The sequence below is a fragment of the Leptodactylus fuscus genome, chromosome 5 (genome assembly GCF_031893055.1).
Source record: "Leptodactylus fuscus isolate aLepFus1 chromosome 5, aLepFus1.hap2, whole genome shotgun sequence".
In the NCBI taxonomy this organism is placed as follows: domain Eukaryota; kingdom Metazoa; phylum Chordata; class Amphibia; order Anura; family Leptodactylidae; genus Leptodactylus; species Leptodactylus fuscus.
The window spans coordinates 72,672,137-72,696,109 of NC_134269.1; the positions used below are offsets into that span (position 1 = coordinate 72,672,137).

The following is a 23,973-nucleotide window of genomic DNA, read 5'->3' on the forward strand; positions in this document are numbered from 1 at the left end:
GATTAAGCTTTAAAGAGGGCCAAATGAATAAAGCAGCAATTGAACAAAAAAAAAAAAAAACTGCAAACCAGCTATTCTACTACTCTGATAAAGCACCATGTTTTTTTAATTTTTTATTTCTCTATTGCGTTATAATAGATCCCATTTTTCCTCAGAACAGAATCACATGAGCAGCCATAGGTGGTACCAACTCAGAGCTATAAAGTCCGTGCAACTGCGGCATTTTGGAATAAATTGCTTTTCTATACTGCTGAGGTCCGTGCACCTCTGCTCTGCTGTGGTCCAGGAGTCTGTCAGCAGTAAATCAGTTGTCATAATCACGGTACCTTGTAGAGGTAATTCTTCAGTTTCCGAGTATGCTTCCGTTATTCAGTTTTTGGAGCCTCATTTTCGTGTAAATCATCATTTTACAGGAAATGAAGGGAAAAGGGCTTTGTCCAGGAATCTAGCGCTAAGACTAAAGCGCAGACTGTAGGTTTATAACTAGAGATGAGCGAACAGTGTTCTATCGAACTCATGTTCGATCGGATATTAGGCTGTTCGGCATGTTCGAATCGAATCGAACACCGCGTGGTAAAGTGCGCCATTACTCGATTCCCCTCCCACCTTCCCTGGCGCCTTTTTTGCTCCAATAACAGCGCAGGGTAGGTGGGACAGGAACTACGACACCGGTGACGTTGAGAAAAGTAGGCAAAACCCATTGGCTGCCGAAAACATGTGACCTCTAATTTAAAAGAACAGCGCCGCCCAGGTTCGCGTCATTCTGAGCTTGCAATTCACCGAGGACGGAGGTTTCCGTCCAGCTAGCTAGGGCTTAGATTCTGGGTAGGCAGGGACAGGCTAGGATAGGAAGGAGAAGACAACCACAACAGCTCTTGTAAGAGCTAAATTCCAGGGAGAAGCTTGTCAGTGTAACGTGGCACTGACGGGCTCAATCGCCGCAACCCAGCTTTCCCAGGATCCTGAATGGAATACACTGTCAGTGTATTCCCGTATACCCGATATATACCCCCGATACCCGTTCCAACGGTGTGCCCCCCCACCTTCACCCCAGAAATACCCTGCAAGTCCCCTAGCAATAGAATTGGGGCTATATACACCCACTATTTTTGCTACTGCCATATAGTGCCATTGTCTGACTGGGAATTCAAAGAATATATTGGGGTTACGTGCACCCACAATTTTTACTACTGGTATACAGTGCCAGTTTCTGACTGGGAATTCAAAGAATATATTGGGGTTACAAATACCCTCATTTCTTGCTACTGCCATATAGTGCCAGTTTCTGACTGGTAATTCAAAGAATATATTGGGGTTACGTGCACCCACAATTTTTACTACTGGTATACAGTGCCAGTTTCTGACTGGGAATTCAAAGAATATATTGGGGTTACAAATACCCTCATTTCTTGCTACTGCCATATAGTGCCAGTTTCTGACTGGTAATTCAAAGAATATATTGGGGTTACGTGCACCCACAATTTTTACTACTGGTATACAGTGCCATTGTCTGACTGGGAATTCAAAGAATATATTGGGGTTATAAATACCCTCATTTCTTGCTACTGGTATATAGTGCCATTGTCTGACTGGGAATTCAAAGAATATATTGGGGTTACGTGCACCCACAATTTTTACTACTGGTATACAGTGCCAGTTTCTGACTGGGAATTCAAAGAATATATTGGGGTTATAAATACCCTCATTTCTTGCTACTGGTATATAGTGCCATTGTCTGACTGGGAATTCAAAGAATATATTGGGGTTACGTGCACCCACAATTTTTACTACTGGTATATAGTGCCAATTTCTAACTGGGAATTCAAAATGCGCAAGGCTCCCGGAAAGGGACGTGGACGAGGCCGTGGGCAAGGTCGGGGGAATGGTTCTGGGGAGCAAGGTAGCAGTGAAGCCACAGGGCGTCCCGTGCCTACTCCTGTGGGGCAGCAAGCATTGCGCCACTCCACAGTGCCAGGGTTGCTTGCCACATTAACTAAACTGCAGGGTACAAACCTTAGTAGGCCCGAGAACCAGGAACAGGTCTTGCAATGGCTGTCAGAGAACGCTTACAGCACATTGTCCAGCAGCCAGTCAGACTCTGCCTCCTCTCCTCCTATTACCCAACAGTCTTGTCCTCCTTCCTCCCAAAATTCCCAAGCTTCACAGAACAATAACCCCAACTGTTCCTGCTCCCCAGAGCTGTTCTCCGCTCCTTTCATTGTCCCTCAACCTGCCTCTCCACGTCACGATTCCACGAACCTAACAGAGGAGCATCTGTGTCCAGATGCTCAAACACTAGAGTCTCCTCCATCTCCGTTCGATTTGGTGGTGGATGACCAGCAACCCATCCTCATCGACGATGATGTGACGCAGTTGCCGTCAGGGCATCCAGTTGACCGGCGCATTGTGCGGGAGGAGGAGATGAGACAGGAGTTGGAAGTGGTGGATGATGAGGACACTGACCCGACCTGGACAGGGGGGATGTCAAGCGGGGAAAGTAGTGTGGATGTTGAGGCAGGTGCAGCACCAAAAAGGGTAGCTAGAGGCAGAGGCAGAGGTCAGCAGCTTAGGCGAAGCCAGGCCACACCCGGAATCTCCCAAGATGTTCCAGTTCGTACCCAGCCCCGAAAAACTCCCACCTCGAGGGCACGTTTCTCGAAGGTGTGGAGTTTTTTCAAGGAATGCGCCGAGGACAGATATAGTGTTGTCTGCACAATTTGCCTCTCGAAATTGATTAGGGGCTCTGAGAAGAGCAACCTGTCCACCACTTCAATGCGCCGTCATTTGGAATCCAAGCACTGGAATCAGTGGCAGGCAGCAACGGCAGGACAAAGGCCGCCTGCCGTTCACGCCACTGCCACTGCCTCTGCCACTGCTGACTGTGCTGGCGATGCACTCCAGAGGACGAGCCAGGACACCACTTCATCTGCCTCCGCCACTTTGTTGACTTCTCCCTCATCCTCCCCTGTTCCTGTCTTATCTCCTTCTCCTGCACCATCAAAGGCACCATCAGGCGCTTCTTTACAACAACCCACCATCTCTCAGACATTGGAGCGGCGGCAGAAATACACTGCTAACCACCCACACGCGCAAGCCTTGAACGCCAACATCGCTAAACTGCTGGCCCAGGAGATGTTGGCGTTCCGGCTTGTTGAAACTCCCGCCTTCCTGGACCTGATGGCAACTGCGGCACCTCGCTATGCCGTCCCTAGCCGTCACTACTTCTCCCGGTGTGCCGTCCCCGCCTTGCACCAGCACGTGTCACTCAACATCAGGCGGGCCCTTAGTTCCGCGCTTTGCACAAAGGTCCACTTGACCACCGACGCGTGGACAAGTGCATGCGGACAGGGACGCTACATTTCACTGACGGCACACTGGGTGAATGTAGTTGAGGCTGGGACTGCTTCCCAAACTGGCCCGGTGTACCTCGTCTCCCCGCCTAACATTCCTGGCAGGGACACGAGAAGAACACCCCCCTCCTCCTCCTCCTCTACCGCCTCCTCCTCCGCCTCCTCCTCCGCCACCTCCTCCGCTGTTAGATTGACCCCAGCTACGAGTTGGAAACGTTGCAGCACTGGCGTTGGTAGACGTCAGCAGGCTGTGCTGAAGCTGATCAGCTTGGGGGACAGACAGCACACTGCCTCCGAGGTGAGGGATGCCCTCCTCGATGAGACGGCAATATGGTTTGAGCCGCTGCACCTGGGCCCAGGCATGGTCGTTTGTGATAACGGCCGGAACCTGGTAGCAGCTCTGGAGCTTGCCGGACTCCAACATGTTCCATGCCTGGCCCACGTCTTCAACCTAGTGGTGCAACGTTTCCTAAAGAGCTACCCCAATGTTCCAGAGCTACTGGTGAAAGTGCGGCGCATGTGCGCCCACTTTCGCAAGTCGACAGTAGCCGCTGCTAGCTTAAAATCTCTCCAGCAACGCCTGCATGTGCCACAACACCGGCTTTTGTGCGACGTCCCCACACGCTGGAACTCAACGTTTCAGATGTTGAATAGAGTGGTTGAGCAGCAGAGACCTTTGATGGAATACCAGCTACAAAACCCTAGGGTGCCACAAAGTCAGCTGCCTCAGTTTCTCATCCATGAGTGGCCATGGATGAGAGACCTTTGTGACATCCTACGGGTGTTTGAGGAGTCCACAAGGAGGGTGAGCTCTGAGGATGCGATGGTGAGCCTTACAATCCCGCTCTTGTGTGTTCTGAGAGAATCCCTGATTGACATCAGGGATAACTCAGATCACACAGAGGAGTCAGGGATAGCATCCGATCCGTCACAGCTGGAGAGTAGGCCCACACATCTGTCCGCTTCATCGCGTTTAATGGAGGAGGAGGAGGAGGAGGAGGAGGAGGAGGAGGAGGAAGAAGAGTTGTCCGATGATGTGATGGTGATACAGGAGGCTTCCGGGCAACTTCGAATCGTCCCATTGTTGCAGCGCAGATGGGTAGACATGGAGGATGAGGAGGAAATGGAGATTGAACTTTCCGGTGGGGCCAGAGGAGTCATGCCAACTAACACTGTGGCAGACATGGCTGAGTTCATGTTGGGGTGCTTTACAACCGACAAGCGTATTGTCAAAATCATGGAGGAGAACCAGTACTGGATCTTTGCTATCCTTGACCCCCGGTATAAAAACAACATCTCGTCTTTTATTCCGGTAGAGGGGAGGGCCAATCGCATCAATGCTTGCCACAGGCAATTGGTGCAGAATATGATGGAGATGTTTCCAGCATGTGACGTTGGCGGCAGGGAGGACAGTTCCTCCAGTAGGCGACCAAGTTCTCACCGGTCCACACAAACGAGGGGCACACTGTCTAAGGTCTGGGACACCTTGATGGCACCCCCTCGCCAAAGTGCCGCCACAGAGGGTCCTAGTGTCACCAGGCGTGAGAAGTATAGGCGCATGTTGCGGGAATACCTTTCCGACCACAGCCCTGTCCTCTCCGACCCCTCTGCACCCTACACGTATTGGGTGTCGAAGTTGGACCTGTGGCTTGAACTTGCCCTATATGCCTTGGAGGTGCTGTCCTGTCCTGCCGCCAGCGTCCTATCTGAGAGGGTGTTCAGTGCAGCCGGTGGCATCATCACTGACAAGCGCACCCGTCTGTCAGCTGAGAGTGCCGACCGGCTCACTTTGATAAAAATGAACCACCACTGGATAGAGCCTTCATTTTTGTGCCCACCTGTGTAAAGCACCCCAACATGAAACTCCATGTCTGTACTCAACCTCTCCAATTCCTCCGCATCCTCATACTCATCCACCATAAGCGTTGCACAATTCTGCTAATACTAGGCTCCCTCCAACATGATTTCCCCCAACTCTGCTGGTTAGAGGCTCCCTCCACCCCGATTTCCACCAACTCTGCTGGTTAGAGGCTCCCTCCACCCTGATTTCCACCAACTCTGCTGGTTAGAGGCTCCCTCCACCATGAATTTGCCCAAACTGGGCTGGTTAGAGGCTCCCTCCACCATGAATTGGTCCAAACTGGGGTTTTTAGAGGCTCCCTCCACCATGAATTTGCCAAAACTGGGCTGGTTAGAGGCTCCCTCCACCATGAATTGGTCCAAACTGGGCTGGTTAGAGGCTCCCTCCACCATGAATTGGTCCAAATTGGGGTTTTTAGAGGCTCCCTCCACCATGAATTGGTCCAAACCGGGCTGGTTAGAGGCTCCCTCCACCATGAATTGGTCCAAACTGGGTTTTTTAGAGGCTCCCTCCACCATGAATTGGTCCAAACTGGGGTTTTTAGAGGCTCCCTCCACCATGAATTTGCCCAAACTGGGTTTTTTAGAGGCTCCCTCCACCATGAATTGGTCCAAACTGGGGTTTTTAGAGGCTCCCTCCACCATGAATTGGTCCAAACTGGGCTGGTTAGAGGCTCCCTCCACCATGAATTGGTCCAAACTGGGTTTTTTAGAGGCTCCCTCCACCATGAATTGGTCCAAATTGGGGTTTTTAGAGGCTCCCTCCACCATGAATTTGCCAAAACTGGGCTGGTTAGAGGCTCCCTCCACCATGAATTGGTCCAAACTGGGCTGGTTAGAGGCTCCCTCCACCATGAATTGGTCCAAATTGGGGTTTTTAGAGGCTCCCTCCACCATGAATTGGTCCAAACTGGGCTGTTTAGAGGCTCCCTCCACCATGAATTGGTCCAAACTGGGGTTTTTAGAGGCTCCCTCCACCATGAATTGGTCCAAATTGGGGTTTTTAGAGGCTCCCTCCACCATGAATTTGCCCAAACTGGGCTGGTTAGAGGCTCCCTCCACCATGAATTGGTCCAAACTGGGCTGGTTAGAGGCTCCCTCCACCATGAATTGGTCCAAATTGGGGTTTTTAGAGGCTCCCTCCACCATGAATTGGTCCAAACTGGGCTGTTTAGAGGCTCCCTCCACCATGAATTGGTCCAAACTGGGTTTTTTAGAGGCTCCCTCCACCATGAATTGGTACAAACTGGGGTTTTTAGAGGCTCCCTCCACCATGAATTGGTCCAAACTGGGGTTTTTAGAGGCTCCCTCCACCATGAATTGGTCCAAACTGGGGTTTTTAGAGGCTCCCTCCACCATGAATTGGTCCAAACTGGGGTTTTTAGAGGCTCCCTCCACCATGAATTTGCCCAAACTCTGCTGGTTAGAGGCTCAATCCACCCTGATTTTCAAAACAAATGTTGGTGCCAACCTCAATTTACTACAAGGGCCAAATTCACTGCTGGTGACAAGCTCTCCTCACTGCAAGTGCCAAATACACATGTTTCAAGGTGTTTTCCTACTGTCAGAGAGGTGGTATTGAGTGTGTAAAGTGTGTAGTTGTTAGGCTGTGATGTTGGGGTAATAGAGGGTCTTTGGTGTGTTAGATGCCCCCAGACATGCTTCCCCTGCTGTCCCAGTGTCATTCCAGAGGTGTTGGCATCATTTCCTGTGGTGTCATAGTGGACTTGGTGACCCTCCAGACACGGATTTGGGTTTCCCCCTTAACGAGTATATGTTCCCCATAGACTATAATGGGGTTCGAAACCCGTTCGAACACACGAACAGTGAGCGGCTGTTCGATTCGAATTTCGAACCTCGAACATTTTAGTGTTCGCTCATCTCTATTTATAACCAGTTTACTGCTGATAGAGACCATAAGTCTTTAAGAGACCATAAGTATACAAATCAGGTAAGCTGCAAGGTCATCTTGTTAAATCTGTCACAGGATTTGTCTAATCATCATTTGTTGCCTGTGATAGGATTTTGTTCTATAAGAGCTGCTCCACTGATTTTGGTTCTGTTGGAATTTCTTCTTTAGCACTCACAGTTCATGAGAAACCACTGCAGTTAGTTTTGGTGCCCGATAAGTTATTTGGGCTCAGTACTATGAAGGAGATGTGTCTTGAGCCAGGGCAGAAAAGGTTATGCGATTCAGATCTCTGACACAATCTACCTCTGATGTGAAAGCCTAAGGTCATCCCCACTAGTTCTTCTATACCCAAATACTGGAAATCCACTTTGGACTAAAACAATTTCATATCAAAAGATACTATATTATACCTACCCGATTTCCAGCATGAAGATTGTTGTAAATTATTCGAAAGCGCTTCCTTGTGTATGTGCATCTATAGGTACCACCCATCAGATACTCAATGACCAGACCAACATCAATCAAGGTGATTTTATACCCAGGTGGAAGATGACCCTAGAACAAACCATATTAATAATATCAATGCAACTAGTTCAACTCAAGTGCTTAAAAAACGGTAAAAAACAAAGTGGTTTATAGAAAAACCCACCAACACCATACATACATACATCCATACATACATCCATACATACATACATACATACAATTGGTGCCTGTTAGCATCCAGAGCAGTGGTTCTCAACCTTTCTAATGCCGTGACCCCGCAATACAGTTCCTCATGTTGCGGTGACCCCATTCAGTTTGGAACGCGCATCCATAATGGCGTGCGTTCCAGCTGAATAGTGCTGCTGCAGACAGTAGCGCGGCTTCTCAGTGGCTAAAGCCATCGGAAATATGTATTTTCTGATGGCTTTAGGCATACCTCCCAACTTTTGAAGATCAGAAAGAGGGACAATGTGCGGCGCGCTCTGTTAACTCCACCCATTCTCATTCATTTTTCATGTGCCCCCACACAGTATAGTCCTCCTACAGTCACCCGTAAATTATATGTCCCCACGCCATCTCTCCCCCAGTTTCATATAACCCCTTCATCTGCCCCCAGTTTCATGTCCCCCCCTCCATCTCTGCCCCCCAGTTTCATGTTCCCCCATCTCTGCCCCCAGTTTCATGTCCCCCATCTATTCCCCAGTTTCATGTTCCCCCATCTCTGCCCAGAGTTTCACGTCCCTCCATCTCTGCAGCCAGTGTCATGCCGTACCACCCCCTTCATCTGCCCCAGTTTCATGTCCCTCCATCTCTGTCCCCAGCGTCATGCTGTCCCCCCCCCGTTTCTTCTGCCCCAGTGTCATGCCGTCCCCCAACTCCCCCCCTTCATCTGCCCCCAGTTTCATGGGCCCCTTCATTATGTTCCACCTTAATGTTTAAACCAAAAGTAAAAGCAAAAAAACACTTATACTCACCTTCCAACGCTCCCCCGCCGCTCTCTCCGCAGTCTTGCTCACTCATATAGTTGTAGCCGCGATGTGACGTCATCGCATCGCGGCTACACATGCAAGAGCCGCAGCGCAGCATTAAAGCAGGAGCTGGCTGTGACACCTCCTGCTTTAATCGCTTGTTTGTTAAACTCATCGTAGTAGTCCGGGCGCCGAAGAGTTGAAACCGGGTCATACCTCCCACCGACCGGGACGGTTGGGAGGGATGCTTTAGGCGACCCCAGTGTTGTGGTCGCTCAACCCCCGCCGGGGTCGCGACCCACAGGTTGAGAACCGCTGATCCAGAGAGTCAACGGACAGGCCTGCTGTACTTCTAAGCAACATTTGGCAAGATCTTCTAGACAAGACACCAGTCACCATTTCAAAGCGGTGTCTAAATACTTATTTTCACTAGTCTGAATAAGAAGAGAGTTGTCTTGGATATTCTAGCTTATTAGTCGTACATTGAAAGGTATATAAATCCTAATAAAGGTAAAACACCTCAAAGAAGCAGCACAATCTGCTATGTGTGGTCTATTGGTCTATAAAAGATTATTAACCAGTTCTATTTTAAGAACCAGCAGCAGACTATCTGAACGTATGGCTCACCAATTCTCTGTACCACCTTGTAGGTCTTGGACAATAAAAAGAAACGTTATGCAACACAAATTAGCATCTTATTACATACAGATTTGACTGTTTTCCCTGAAGTTCTGAGCCAACCATGTGTCACCTCACTCCTACTTCTTCCCCTCTCTCAGCATCTAATATCAGACAGGAAAGCTTCATCTGCAATCCCTTCAGCCCACTGACTTTCTTACAGTATTCTAAAAATAATGTTTTTTGTTTTTTTTTTTTGGGGGGGGTTTGGGGGGGAGGGCTAAGATGGTTTAAAATATGCAGGTTATGAAAAAGGCGCTGCAAGGCGAGGATGACTCCTTAATAAGATGTACTACAACAAAGTTTAACACATTTGTGTGTAATATTAATGTAAAAAAAGAAACATGATAAATGGGAATATTTTAAAAGGTAACATGCTTTAACTAGTGCCTAACATGGAACAAGAACTGGAACATGACAGTACACAATAGGAGACAATGCTGGGATTTACCTGCTTAACATCTCGGACAAGATGAAACAGAGTTGGGTTAGTAGGACCTTGTTTCTTTAACGGAGAAAAGAAATACATGTGAGTAATATTATGACTTCAGTTAATATATGGCAATAGTTCATATATTTACTGACATCATAAACTGGAATTAAGATGGAACATTACAAAACTAGTAGTTTAAGTGCCAACTAAAACACTAATCAGAAAGTGGAATAAAAAGGGAACTGATCAATAATAAAAGGTAAAATTATACATACAACACAAATGTCATTCCAACTACATCATAGCTATGAGCTGCAAGGCTTAAAACATTCCACCAAGAATAAAGTTCCAATAACAATTTCATTCTGCTACATCTATAAAACAGGGTCTGCATTTACACTTAAAATAAAGAGACAAAAGTAAAAATAAATAGATACCTTTGTATGATCATTTCCCTTTAAATGTATGGATGGCATGGTAAAGCACAATTGATGGAAATTAGAATTAAGAGTCACACAACTAGTTGAGACATCACATAATCACATCACACTAAAACATAACTTACAGTGTTGTACAGTTCTTCCAGCCTGGGGATTGTTAGAAATTTATGCATGCTGACTCCATTCTCTATAAGAAGTTTTACAAACGCAACCCTGTCCATTACAAGTGCATCCAGCATGGCTTGTTCCAGAGCACCAACCTGAAGAAAGGGACTCATTATAATGGAGAGATACAGATCATCTGAATACAATTAATATACTCGCATAAGAGGGGAAAAAAAAAGGAAACAAACCTATTGCTACATATTGAACATCTTTAAAAGAGACTTAATGTTCATTTTTTAATCATTTATAAAATGGACATAACACGGACACTCAAACGGCTTTACACCACAAACTAATTGTGGACCACTGAAATCCCCACCGATCCAGAGAACGTGGTATGTTTCACCCCTATTGTGAATGCAGCCAAACCCCTTCTGGATGCAAACAACCCCACCTCCATTCACTTCAGTGGTAGAATCTGAGAAAGCAAAGTAGTTTGACTATTTCTGGCATTCCCACTAAAGGGGGTGGGGGTGCATCTGTGACAACCAGGGGTTCTACAGCTTTTCCCATAGCTGAATTCACAACGGTTGTAAACAAAAACACACACACCAAAAACCTGGTACGCAGGATTTCTGGGTGTTTCTGCGGTAAAATCCCCAAAGATCAGCAACATACCTTCTATCCCCATGATGGCGAACCTATGACACGGGTGCCTGTGGTGGCACTCAGAGCCCTCTCTGTGGGCACTCAACTGTAGAACAGATTATACTGTGTGGGGTCAGTTTGCAGCAGATTACAGTGTGTGGGGCTCACTGTGGAGCAAATTGTATTGTGTATTGGCCACTGTGGAGCAGATTGTACTGTGTGGGGGCTCTTCACTATTTTTATCACATAGGATCTGTTTTATAGCAAACAAGTGATATTATTACAGACTGTCCGTAACTGTCCACAATTGTGGATCCGCACAGTGTTAAGATTAAATTGCCATGTTGGCACTTTTTGATAAATTATTGGGTTTCGAGTTGCAGTTTGGGCACTCTGTCTCTAAAAGGTTCGCCATCACTGTTCTATCCTATAGATGGAGTATAAATATTGTAGTATAACCCTTTAATGTACCAGGGCCATTAATTATTTCAATTGTTTCCTCAAATAAGGCTCTAAGGTGCACTGTATGCCATCAGTATTTAACACCAAAGAATAACACAAAATAGCTACATTACTGGTCTACACGCTCCTTCTCTGACATCACTGAAGCTGCAAGCCACAGACAGTGATCATTCTGTAAACTACGGTATCAAGTAGGACCGTATGCAGAGAGCAATAGGGAAATGTCCACCTCTTGTCCCTCAAATATTAGAATCAAAAAAGTTGACCAAGACTTAATATTAATTACCTTAGACCATATCAGATCACTGAGGGTTCAACACATGTAAGGAATCAGAAGAATGCTCTTTACACTATGTAGTTTCCGTGTAGCTCCGCTCCAAATTCATTTGTAAGAACTGAGAGACAGTACCTCAGCCCGATCACTACACAGTACAGAGCCATCTTCATCCAGCTCTATGAACTGTAATCTGACGGGGAAGCCGGGTGTGTCCCCACCATCAATATAAAGTCCTAGAAAACCCCTTTAGTAACTCAGGTTTAGATGCCTCTGGTCGCTACATTTTACTAGTGAAAATCTTCTCCGAGTTTTGCTTTTCTGCCTGATGTATAGTTTTACAAGAGACCAACAGAATGTTCCTTGCTTACCAGCCACTGCTGTCCATAGACAAATACATGGTTTTTGGCTATGTCAACTCTGTCCCATGCCAGTGTTAAAACCAGTTGGTCCAACGCAGACGCATTTGTTCCTGTGTATAAAAAGTACATATGATTAAGCAACTGTATTCAATGTACAGTCATAACTGATAAAAGATAAAGGAGACTTGAGATCAGTCATGCTAGGTTTTCCTATGTTCTGCCAGTTGATAGGCGGTTACTAGATACTTCTGGTAAGAACTTGTCTCTCTTGCCCCACAATCAGCTGAATCTAGAACACATTTTTATGGCTACTTTGGTAAGACAACTAGCAGACAAGCTATGGATCAGTTTAAAGCTCTCGTATGTAAGCATTTAAAAATTCTTATCAAATAGATTCTTGAAGCAAGTGTGCCATGTGCTCAGACTTGAGAGTTACATAGGGATTTCTTCTTAAAGGGCAATTCCTATTTAAGCTATGTTCACAGTGGTGCTCTTCGGTTTGTTGTTCTCATCAGTCATAGGATGAAACTACCAAAAAGTTGACAGAATAAAAGATGTAGACTGACTACTTTCTATTTGCATCCATCAAAATGTGTTATTTTATTTTTATTTCTTTCCCAACAAATAAAATGTCTTATGACTGATCAGAATGGACAAAACAATGCAATGTAATGAGTATGTAAGACGTCTACAAGACTGACAGAACCCTATATTCACCCATCACGGTCAGCCCTACTTAAGTGACTAAAACAGGAGTTAAGTGTGCACACTAGGTAAATTTGGGACCCCCATTTTCATGACCATTGGAAACCCTTGCTGTCAGATCAAACAGACAATCTTACTCTGTGGATAAATATGGTTACTGAAAAAGATAGGAATTAATCCACTAAAAAAATAAAAATAAAATAAACACACAAGAAATTCACTTATATACTGCATAGATTTATTTTGGGGAACAAACCACTAAAGGCAAGGGCTACACACCACATGTTAAACAGCCATTACAGCTGCCGTGAACTTGCTGGTGGGTAATCCAGTGCAATCTACAGTAGCAGTCCTAGGTAAAGGATTTAGGCAAGGTGCAGGGGACCCACAGAAATATGCGTAGGTAATCTGCTGCAAGAACCACACAATAGTGAATGGTTCTTGCAATGATGTTTGCAAAGGAACATGTTGAAGAATTTCAGGCAGGGAAATTCTGCAGCTTATTTATTTTGTGTGACACACTGTCAGGACCGTCCTTCTGTACAAGCAGCGCCAATAGCGTTGTACTGTGTGAGCGGGGAGGAACGCCCCCTCCCTCTGCTCACAGTACTTGTCCATAGACTAGTATTATCAGGAGGGGAGGGGGCGTTGTGTCGCACTGTCGACTTTCCAGCAGTATACAGAACTGCCTGTGCCCCAAACAATGAAAGGCCCTCTTTAAATATGGCCGGAAACAATCATAATTTTCTTTATTTTTAGATAACATTATTTAAGTTCATAAAAATGAACACTACAGTGATCTGTAGAATAGCTTCATTACTTCCCCAGATTCTCTGTGTTACTTATTGAATTTTTATGTGCACTCCCACATCTGTTCAGCTACTGTTGATATAATGGGCCACTTGTTGGGACATAATTCCTCTTTTTTCTTTTATTATATACCGGTACTTTATCATTTTCAATGAAAATCAGAAAAAAAAAAAATAGCTTTATTACCTTTTAATAGAGCTGTAAGTATTGCAACGTCAATGTCCTGATGCTCATCTGAGCCCATGTGAAACACAGTAATCTGTTTCAAGAGAGAATTACAATCACTTTAGTGCCGCAAGTCATTACATGACGCCAACATTCAGCACCCCTCAAAGCTTGGCCTTTGGAAAGTCCAAACATCTGAATGAACCAATAGAGATACACATATCTATACCATCTTACAACTACACAGCAGCAAATTCCACCTTCGTCTCCCACATCCAGACAGATGAGCATAAGCTCATGTTATATTATGCAATTGTAACAACCTGCAATTACCACCTGAGGCAGCACAAAGTAGGCTCCCATAGAGGAGGATGCAGGCAATTTTACTCTTTAGTGCTAACCAGAGGGGAAAAAAAAGCTGCCAATCACAGAAACCACCTAACATTGTTTTTTTTCTTATATTTCCAAAAATTTATATATATATATTTTTCCATCTCCTCCTATAATATAGGAAAATGACAGCTTTGCACTGTTAACTGAAGCAACAAATCAGAAAATTGTTTTACAGCCTCGGGATGGCCGAATAACCCCATATTATGTAATATGTCCACAATAACGGATTACAGATTAAAGCTCTCATTTCTGCAATGTAAATTGGAAAATTACATCAGCAATGTCTCTAGATGGTGTGAATGGTTTCTGTCATTTTATACACTAGAATAAGGGCTAGTTCACACCGTGATTTCGCAAGGGCAGATTACGTCACGGCTGCCGCGACGGGTTGCAGTGCACGGCATCCCATCACGGCTTTCCACTCCGGATTAGGCCCAAATGTATGGGCCTAGTTCAGACGGTGCTGTCACGAGGCGGACGCCGCGGCTGAGTCAGCCGCGGAATCTGCCTGAAGAAAGGGCAGCTCGCTTCTTTTTTCCGCTAGCAGGAACAAACCACTAGTGGAAAAAAGAACGCTAGCAGTCTACATAGACCTCTATTGTGAGGGGGCGGATTTTGAAGAGGATTCCGTGCCAAAATCTGCCCCCTCTTGCCCCGTGTGAACTAGCCCTTAGAATGCCTACTTTCTTCCAAAAACAGCAACAGACCTACTATGGACCAGAGCTTTTGTTTTCTCCCTTCTACTTTTTTTATATACATACACCCAAATGCATGATAATGTAATGGGTTGGCCACTTTCAGACCAATATTGAGAGATAAGTGTTATGGTTTGTATAATATAAAGTTATACATTTTCTATATCAATTCCTCATGACCATGGGCTGTACATCTCAACCAAAAACTGATTTTTATCCACTGGCAGTAAGCAGAATGAATGACAGCAAGCAGAGATCTAGAAACCTGAGAAATTGATACAGGAAGTTTATTGCAAATTTGTGTAACTTTTTATTATAGAAACAATAATATTTGCCTCAATATATGTCTGCAACTGGACAAACCCTTTAAGTATAAATTAAAACCTGCAACTTACAAGTTCCTTGCTTTTCATACACTCCATAACAATTTGGAAGAGATGGACGGCCTCAGACTGGCTGAAGTTGAATGTTTTTTTAATGGTTGAAATGATTTCAGACTCTGCTCCTTCAGGAAGATTCCTTTAAGAAAGAGAAAAACAAAAGATAAAAACAAAACAAAAAAGTTATTCCCGTGTAACGAATACTTTTATCTCTAACCTCCCTCATGAATCATTAATGTCATACCCGCCTTCCTCAGTTTGCTTGTGCACATAAGCCAATACATCAGCAGCTCTGCCTGTTCCTTCACATACAACAACTGGGACAGGAGGGTTTTCTTGCAGGTATTCCAACACTGTAAGGATCACATTTGGACCACCTTCAAATATCAGGGCCACTACAGGAACCCCTTGGCCAATGCCTGAAACATAAAGTTACACTACTACAAAGAGGATTCTATAAACGGAATGGAGGAATATGTAGTGTGCTTGCCAATAACTATAAAATTTGTCTAAAGAATGACGACTATAAAAGTCAACTAAAACATACGGGCATGAATGCGCTGTAAGCTTATAGTTTTCTCCAGCTCTCTCCGTAAGTTGACTTCTGCACCATGCTTTCCAACAGTACCATCGTCCACCAAGATGAAATGAGAATGCAGATTGTTGAGAACATTGAGTTTACTCAGAGGATTCAGCAAAGTTTGATATGGTGCAATGACCTAGGTAAAATAAAGCAGCAATTTAGGATTAAAGGTGCATTTTCATGTAGAAAACTTACTATCAATCCACATGATAGGAAAGAAGTGATTGCTAAGGGTCCCACCAATAATGACAAAATGGGTCTCATGTACCCCCTGTTTGAATGTGCGCTGCTGCTTTGAATGTGTGACTGGACTGCAGAAAACAGCTGATCTCTGTACATAACTTCTCTTCAGCAGTCCCACTAAGAGTATAGCAGCATACAAATGTCGTTTCATTCACGGGTACACAAGACCCACATTCTCGTGTTTTTTTCCTGGCAAAATTACTTACATCTCTTCCAACCAGATCGTTACGGTTTTCAATGACTCCCCATGGTGCTATTCCAATAGTGCAAATCTTCCGGGATGATCTTGACGCGTGCTCTTTAAGAGCATCCCCAACATGTTTTGCCACACCTAAGTCGGAAAAGGAAAAGAATTAAGATGTAGAATAAAAGGAAATAGGAAAAGAATGAAGATGAAGAATTGGAGCTTTGGAAACTGGCCATACATACTCTGCCACCACTTACCAGCATTTACCCCCCCAGTGACAATCCAGGCTCCGGTTGTGACAGCAGCTTTAATGAGTCCTTTACAAATTAGTTGTTTGATGCGTGGATGAAGCTCAAACTTCTGCACCCCTCCATGCACAGAGATGACAAGTTTTGGCAATTCCATCTGCCATTCTTTTAGCATCAGCTGCAGAACGGTTTCTGGCTTTGTGTCATAAGACAACCTGGCATACTAAGACATTTATGGACATTTTAATATTTTGTACTGTACCTTTAATATATATTATAATAAACCAACGTATGTACATTCAAGTTTCTAAAGGTAGGACAAACATGTTATAGTGATGGAGTGTACTATAATGTAACTTATTCTGGGTACCTTTGCTCTGTAGGAATGTGATCCACCTTGAAAATTGATAACACCATATGCATCTGTTGGGCTCTCCTCTGTGTGTTTTTCCACAGCCCATTCTTCTAGTTCCTCTGTGAAATTTTCACCTAGTTTCAAATCGGAGTACTTCATAGCGACACTGGCGGTGAAGCAAGCATGTTGTCTGACCAGGCGGCCACAGCAGCATCTACGGGAGGGTGAAAAAATGTTTTACCTCTACAAGGCATAAGTATTCTACATTACAAATTGGCCACATACACCGATATAGGCCCCGGCCACATACACTGATATAGGCCCCGGCCACATACACCGATATAGGCCCCGGCCACATACACCGATATAGGCCCCGGCCACATACACCGATATAGGCCCCGGCCACATACACCGATATAGGCCCCGGCCACATACACCGATATAGGCCCCGGCCACATACACCGATATAGGCCCCGGCCACATACACCGATATAGGCCCCGGCCACATACACCGATATAGGCCCCGGCCACATACACCGATATAGGCCCCGGCCACATACACCGATATAGGCCCCTGGATGGGACTAATTCACATGTGGATTCATGGTATAGCAGACTAAAAATCCATGACAAATCTGAGGATCAGCTGCATATTTTTTTTCACACATGATAAAATCAGCTGTGTGAATATAGTCTGAAAAGTCTCTTGATTCGTAGACCACTGCTGTCCGTACAGAGGGCAACAATTTTCTAATCCTGAAAAAGTTCCAAACAAATTGCAAAGTCTCCGTATTACTTCAGTTTGACAAATACCTGTATGTTACAAAATCACTGGCCAACGTGTTGTATCAGGAGAATATTAAATAGCTAGGTCTCCTACATGCAGAAGATACCTAACCAAAATGCACAAGAGACAATTCAAAGGCTGGTGTAAGCAACTCCCATCAGACAGTACTACACACCTCACAAGCTGCTGGCAGATCTGGCATCCTGGAAGGCATCTGGAAAGAAAGAAATTTGGATTTAATAAACGGTTGCCGCTTAAATAGTGACAGTCCAGGACCTATTCATTGTAAACCCACTGCTCCGACACAGTCCTGCCCATATGCCCTATCAGACTTCCCCTTTAAACAATTGACTTTGCTTCTGGCAGACTCAAGTTGCACTTGTCTTACATGAACAGACGTTCATATAAATGGTCTTCATGTAACATTACATTTATCCGGCAACATCAGCTGCCAGGAAAAAGCCTAACTGGTCATTACATACCCTAGGGAAAGAAACAGTGTTTTTCTAGGGAAGCCAAGACTAAGGCAGCTGAACTTTTAAAGGGGTCTCCAAGTTAAAGTCTTAAAATAAGACTATTTTATCAGTGATCTTTTCATATTTTGTACAATTTCCAAACAGCTACTTTACAACTCAATAATTCTCTGTAGAAAACGTCACACCTTTCTCACCACTCATTGAAAAAAAAAAAGCCCCCACTATGTCTGCATTTATTCCATTAAACACAGACCGGGACAAAAATACAGAAACATCCTGTTCTGGCTCAGGGAGGATCCATCATGTCCACTGACTTTTTAAGTACACCCATAGACTGGCTCAGCTGTACAGAAGTCATTTCTGTTATTTTTTCTGTGGCTTGCCTGGTTCCAAATATATCCATGCTTTCAGCTACTGTACTGTGAAGTGGCCAGTCGTGCTCTGCCAGACATGACACCGTGCAGCAGAGGACTGCCTAGCTGAAAGTAAAGTTATCAGTAGCCAACCCATTCAGGTGACCCCAATATAGTCAGCTGTGTTACTATGCTGTTCATGTGACAGACTCCTTGAGGGAATCACCAAATTTTTATGTATAGGGTGGTGAATACACAGCCTTCATATAGCAGGCTGTGTATTTATGTATGGCAGACAATGTGTATGTTACAGTGTGAATGGTAGAGCAGTCTGTTTGTATGAAGATGCAGAAATATAATAAGTGGAGCAGTGCTGTGTGTACGCAGTAGCAGAGCTGATTGTGTGGACTACAGGCTGCCTGTATATGTACATGTATTGTGTGAGAAGCGATGATGTATGCATACATACTGAATTTGCAGTAGACCAGTGTGTGTGTGTGTGTGTGTGTGTGTGTGTGTGTGTGTGTGTGTGTGTGTGTGTGTGTGTGTGTGTGTACACACTGTGTAGTTTGTGACCCTGACCCCTACACATTCTGAGCCCCAGGAAATACTTAATTGGTATTAGAGGCTTATTTTTGGATTTTTAGTGGTCTAATTGTGGGATGTGTGTTCTAGTCAGTGGCATTTTCTCAGCTCTTCAACTATACTATCCTCTAACTAGCCCACTAGCAATCATCACAAAGTGAAGCATATAACTAAAATCATCATTTTTACAAATGTCTTCCACTTCGTTCTCAGGCCCAGTTCACATTGTGTTCGGCTTTCCGGACCCCCAAATGAAAAACTATGCACTAGCGGTTACCTGGAAACCCGCAGACCCCATTGACTATAATGGGGTCCGTGTGGTTTCCGCATTAAACATGCAGAGAGAAAAGTCCTGCAAGTAGCACTTTTCTCTGCACATGATTTGTGCGGAAACTCGTATTTTTCGGACTATAAGACGCACCTAGGTTTTAGAGGAGGAAAATAGGGAAAAAAAATTTTGAAGCAAAAAAATGGTAAAATATTTAATATATGGGAGTTGTAGTTTTGCAACAGCTGCAAGGCCACATTGACAGGTGACCCTGCAGCTGTACGGGAATGCATAGTGGTTTTTTTTTTTTGCGGGGCCAGATGTACTTTTTAGTTATACCATTTTGGGGAATATCTATTGCTTAGATCACCTTGTATTGAAAAAAAAAACCCAGTGGTTTATGATATATGATTTTCTACTTTTATATATATTCTAGGGACAGGAGGTGATTTAGAACTTTTATTTATTTCATATTTTTAAAGCTTTTTTTTTTTAACTATTTTATTCCCCCCCCGGGGGCTTGAACCTACGGTCACTTGATTGCAAGTCCCATAGACGGCAATACAACTGTATTGCCGTCTATGGAACATTCTGTATATTAGTATTACGGCTGGTCATAGACCCAGCCGCAATACTAATACAGCAGTGACAGGCCTGGAAGCCTCATTAGGCTCCCGGCTGTCACCCGAACAGGTCGGCTCTTGCGATATCGCCACACAGGAGCCGGCCTGCAACTTCACAGGTACGGGGCCGGTGGGGACCGGCCCCGGGGGAGAAGGGGCCGCCAATACAGACTACAGACCCGGCATCCGCTGTACTAGAGAGGCGGATGCCGGCGAGGGATAGACGCTGGCACAGGTGCCGGGGCAAGACATCGCTGCCCTGCCCTGCATGAAGCCAGCGGCGGGGGGGACGGAGGAGCGGAATAGCATCGCCCCTGCTGGCTTCATGCAGGGCAGAGGAGCGCAGCGATGTCTCAGGCCCCGGCGTCTATCCCATGCCGACATCCGCCTCTCTATTACAGCAGATGCCAGGCGCCACATTCGGACTATAAGACGCACCCTTCTTTTCCCCCCAAATTTTGGGGGAAAAAAGTGCATCTTATAGTCCGAAAAATATGGTAAGTGTAAACCACACAAACCCCATTATAGCCAATGGGGTCCGTGTAGTTTCTTTAGGTAACCGCTTTTTAATGTGTATAGGTTTCCGTTCGGGGAGCCCCATCAGACTTCCCAAACAAAAAGCCCAATGCAGATGTGAACCAGGCTTCAGAGAAGATAAGCTGGCCACCTCTGCCCACAGAGCACATGCATGGTCCAGACAAGTCAAGTGAGAGTGTGTAAAAGAGCTTCTAAAGAAAAGCAGTTGCATAGTGATCATTGTTATTAAAAAAAAAAAAATCATAATCATCCGTTTCTGAATATTTTTTTGCATGGATACAAAAGTATACTATGCTGCATTTTTGTGTCTGTCCAAAAAAATTTTTTATTTTTTTTAAAAACTAATTTCTATGTAAATGAATGGTCATCAGTTTCTGCCTTTGCTAAACAGATCTGCAAAACAGATGTAAAAAGAAATGTAATCTGAATGGAGCCCTAACATGCAAGGCCACCTTTACAAGTTTAGTGCAGTATTTAATGTTTGGGCACACCCAGTGCAGAATACTACACTAACTCTATTAGGGCCACAAGGAGCTGTACTGAAACATCTCATACATGTATGTCTGAATATTGTTAAATAACACGGTGAATGCCTGAAAAGTCAGGGCCACAAAATATTAAGGAGACAAAAGAACAAAACTGTCACCCATTACCTGTGTGGGTCCTTCGAACTTGGAATTATATAGATACATTCCCTCTTGGTGAAAGTATTTTCGATCCAAGATTTCTGGGACTGAAATGCAGAATAAAAAGACATGGAATTAGATTTAACCATTTACAGCACCATTTACAAAAAAAAAACAAAAAAAAAAAAACACCTCAGATACGGCACCTTTACTGCAGAATTACCAAAGGCAGCAACCTTTTATAGCAATGAACCACCAGTTCAGGAACAGCCATGCCTATTATAGGGTGTAATCTAGCAATACCCCAACACCAAGTGTCCCTCTCCTTGTGTGGGACACTTGGAACTGCTCTGTATAGAGCAATCACGTTGTGACATACAGTACCACTGTGAAACATGGTGGTGGCAGAATCAGGTTGTGGGGAGACTTTTATTCAGCAGGGACAAGGAAGCTGGTCAGAGTTGATGGGAAAATGAATGGAGCTAAATACAGCGCAATCCTGGAAGAAAACCTGTTGTAGGCTGCAAAAGACTTGAAACTGGGAAAGAAATTCACCGCCCAGCAAGACAATGACCCTAAATATACAGTCAGTATGCAGTGGAAAGGTTTAGGTTAATGTGTTAGAATGGCCCAAAGTCCAGACCTAAATCCCATTGGGCGTCTGTGGCAAGACATGACAATTGCTGATCACAGACGCTCTCCATCCAATATGACTGAGCTTGAGATATTTTACAAAGAAGAATGGGCAAACATCTCAGTCTTTAGATGTGCAAAGCTGGTAGACACAGACCCCAAAAAACTGGCAGCTGCAAATGTGGCAAAAGGTGGCTCTACAAAGTATTGATATAGAGGGCTGAATACTTTTGCAGGTCACACTGTTCAGATTTTATTTGAATATAAAAAAAAAAAAAAAAAAAAAATCATTTACCTTCCACTTCACAATTATTTGCTACTTTGTGTTGGTCTATCATCTAAAATCTCAATACACATTTAAGTTTATGGTTGTCAGGTGACAAAATGTGAAAAAGTTCAAGGGTTATGAATACTCTGTGTTTACACAGAGTTCTAGTTACTAAAGACCTGTATGCAGTGTTTAAAGGGGCTCTATCACTGGGAAAAGTCATTTTTAACTAATCACAACCTTGCATAGCCTTTAGAAAGTCTATTTCAGGGGCCACACGGTGGCTCAGTGGTTAGCACTGCAGCCTTGCAGCGCTGGAGTCCTGGTGTTCAAATCCCGCCAAGGGCAGAAAACCATCTGCAAGGAGTTTGTATGTTCTCCCCGTGTTTGCATGGATTTCCATCCCATATTCCAAAGACATACAGATAGGGAAAAATGTACATTGTGAGCTCTATGTGGGGCTCACAATCTACATTTAAAAAAAAAAAAAAGAAAGTCTATTCCACACCTACCTTTAGTATGTAGATTGCCTCAGTGGTTTCTGAATAAGTCCGTTTTTATTCATATGCTAATGAGCTTCCAACCGGCACAGGAAGTTCCCAGCAGCCTCCTCTCTTCTATCATCTTCTATGTGTGTGAGGCAAAGAGGAAGCTGAGTCATCATCATCATCATCAGCAGCCTCTCATAGAAAACAACAGGAGAGGTGTGCACGATGCATCGTGCAACAGTCTAATTAGCATATGAATAAAAACTGACTTATTCAGAAACCACTGAGGCAATCTACATACTAAAGGTAGGTGTGGAATAGACTTTCTAAAGGCTATGCAAGGATGTGATTAGTTAAAAATGACTTTTCCTAGTGATAGAGCCCCTTTAACTGCAGTAAGGTTAGGGCATGTTCATTTTGGTAGCGGATTTTGATGTGGAATCTGCCTCAAAATGGCTCCCATTGACTTCAATGGGAGCCACTCGATTCTTTTTTCCACTAGCTATTAGCAAGGTAACCTATCTTGGTGCGGATTCCGTGGCTGACTCAGCAAGACTACCTCCTTATCAGACCCTTTCAGGTCTAATCCAGAGCGGTATGCTGAGACAGGATGAGTGATGAGTGATGAGTGCACTACATCGGCATTCCGTCGTAGCTAGCCGCGCAGAATGTTCACACATGGTATCCATTTTCAATTCACTGACTGGTATTCTACTCAAAATATTTTGTATATACAGCTGAGGGAGTAGAAATAAAACATAACATTTTTTAATATATTAAAATTGTGCCCATTATAGCATAAAATATTCCAATAGGGAGATTCACTAACCAATAAAGAGATTAGGTAGATATGGCTTCTATCTCTTTGATAAAGTGAAACTCTCCCCTTTATCTTTCCATTCGGCAGGAAAAAATAGATAAGTATTCCATTGGCTCAGCAGGACTTGGAGGAGCAAGAGATAATATGCAGCATTAGCTCCCAACAGTGCTCAGAGGTCTGACCAGGTAATGATATAGCCAGTATACAATGGTTAAGCAGAAGTCCTATCTATCCTCTGGTTCAATTTAGATGTATTGTAAGTCCCTGAACTATTATATGGAGAGAAAACTATTTCCTAATACCCTCTATACGTATTTCACTAGCTGATATTCTAGCTCATCAGGAGGTTTTTCTAAGGAAAGATGAAAGCTGCAGTGAAAACTGCACTTCCCACGTCCTTGGTGGTAGGACGTGGTATTAGGTTAGACTGCCTACACCACATATACAAATATATAGGAATCCCTTATACTTCTCCCTTCTGTCCAATACAATTATAATAAATGTCCTTATCGCTACTCAGTTTACAATTTTCTACTTTTAATCCCCTTATCTGTCCTCTAGGGGACGGACAGCGTTTGCTATCAGCATAAAAAGGTGTCAGTATACAATCAGTATGTGCATCAGTCCGTTTTAAAGTCTCAAACTGAATTCAAACGGACAGATGGCATACTGATGTGTGAACCAAGCCTTACTGGCATAGCAAACCCATTAACAACTGCATGCAGTTCGTCCCTTAAAAGAAAAAAATAAATAAAAATGTGTAAATG

The 23,973-nt window shown here is 44.3% G+C and overlaps 1 protein-coding gene across 2 annotated transcripts in view; it reads right to left on the bottom strand.

The window, feature by feature from the left end:
• Positions 1–23,973, bottom strand: part of TRPM7 (transient receptor potential cation channel subfamily M member 7) — an 80,719-nt gene that overhangs the window by 31,721 nt on the left and 25,025 nt on the right. Inside the window, exons 2-15 of one of the 2 annotated variants that reach the window (XM_075273358.1) lie at positions 21,025–21,104; positions 17,705–17,743; positions 16,758–16,956; positions 16,397–16,610; positions 16,159–16,283; positions 15,674–15,845; positions 15,371–15,545; positions 15,142–15,265; positions 13,680–13,752; positions 11,988–12,088; positions 10,253–10,387; positions 10,125–10,142; positions 9,706–9,759; positions 7,537–7,677 (exon numbers count right to left, since the gene is read on the bottom strand). In XM_075273358.1, the coding sequence (XP_075129459.1) occupies positions 7,537–7,677; positions 9,706–9,759; positions 10,125–10,142; positions 10,253–10,387; positions 11,988–12,088; positions 13,680–13,752; positions 15,142–15,265; positions 15,371–15,545; positions 15,674–15,845; positions 16,159–16,283; positions 16,397–16,610; positions 16,758–16,956; positions 17,705–17,743; positions 21,025–21,104 (1,650 nt within the window). The remainder of the gene's footprint in view (positions 1–7,536; positions 7,678–9,705; positions 9,760–10,124; positions 10,143–10,252; positions 10,388–11,987; positions 12,089–13,679; positions 13,753–15,141; positions 15,266–15,370; positions 15,546–15,673; positions 15,846–16,158; positions 16,284–16,396; positions 16,611–16,757; positions 16,957–17,704; positions 17,744–21,024; positions 21,105–23,973) is intronic. The other variant, XM_075273359.1, reaches the window with a different exon arrangement.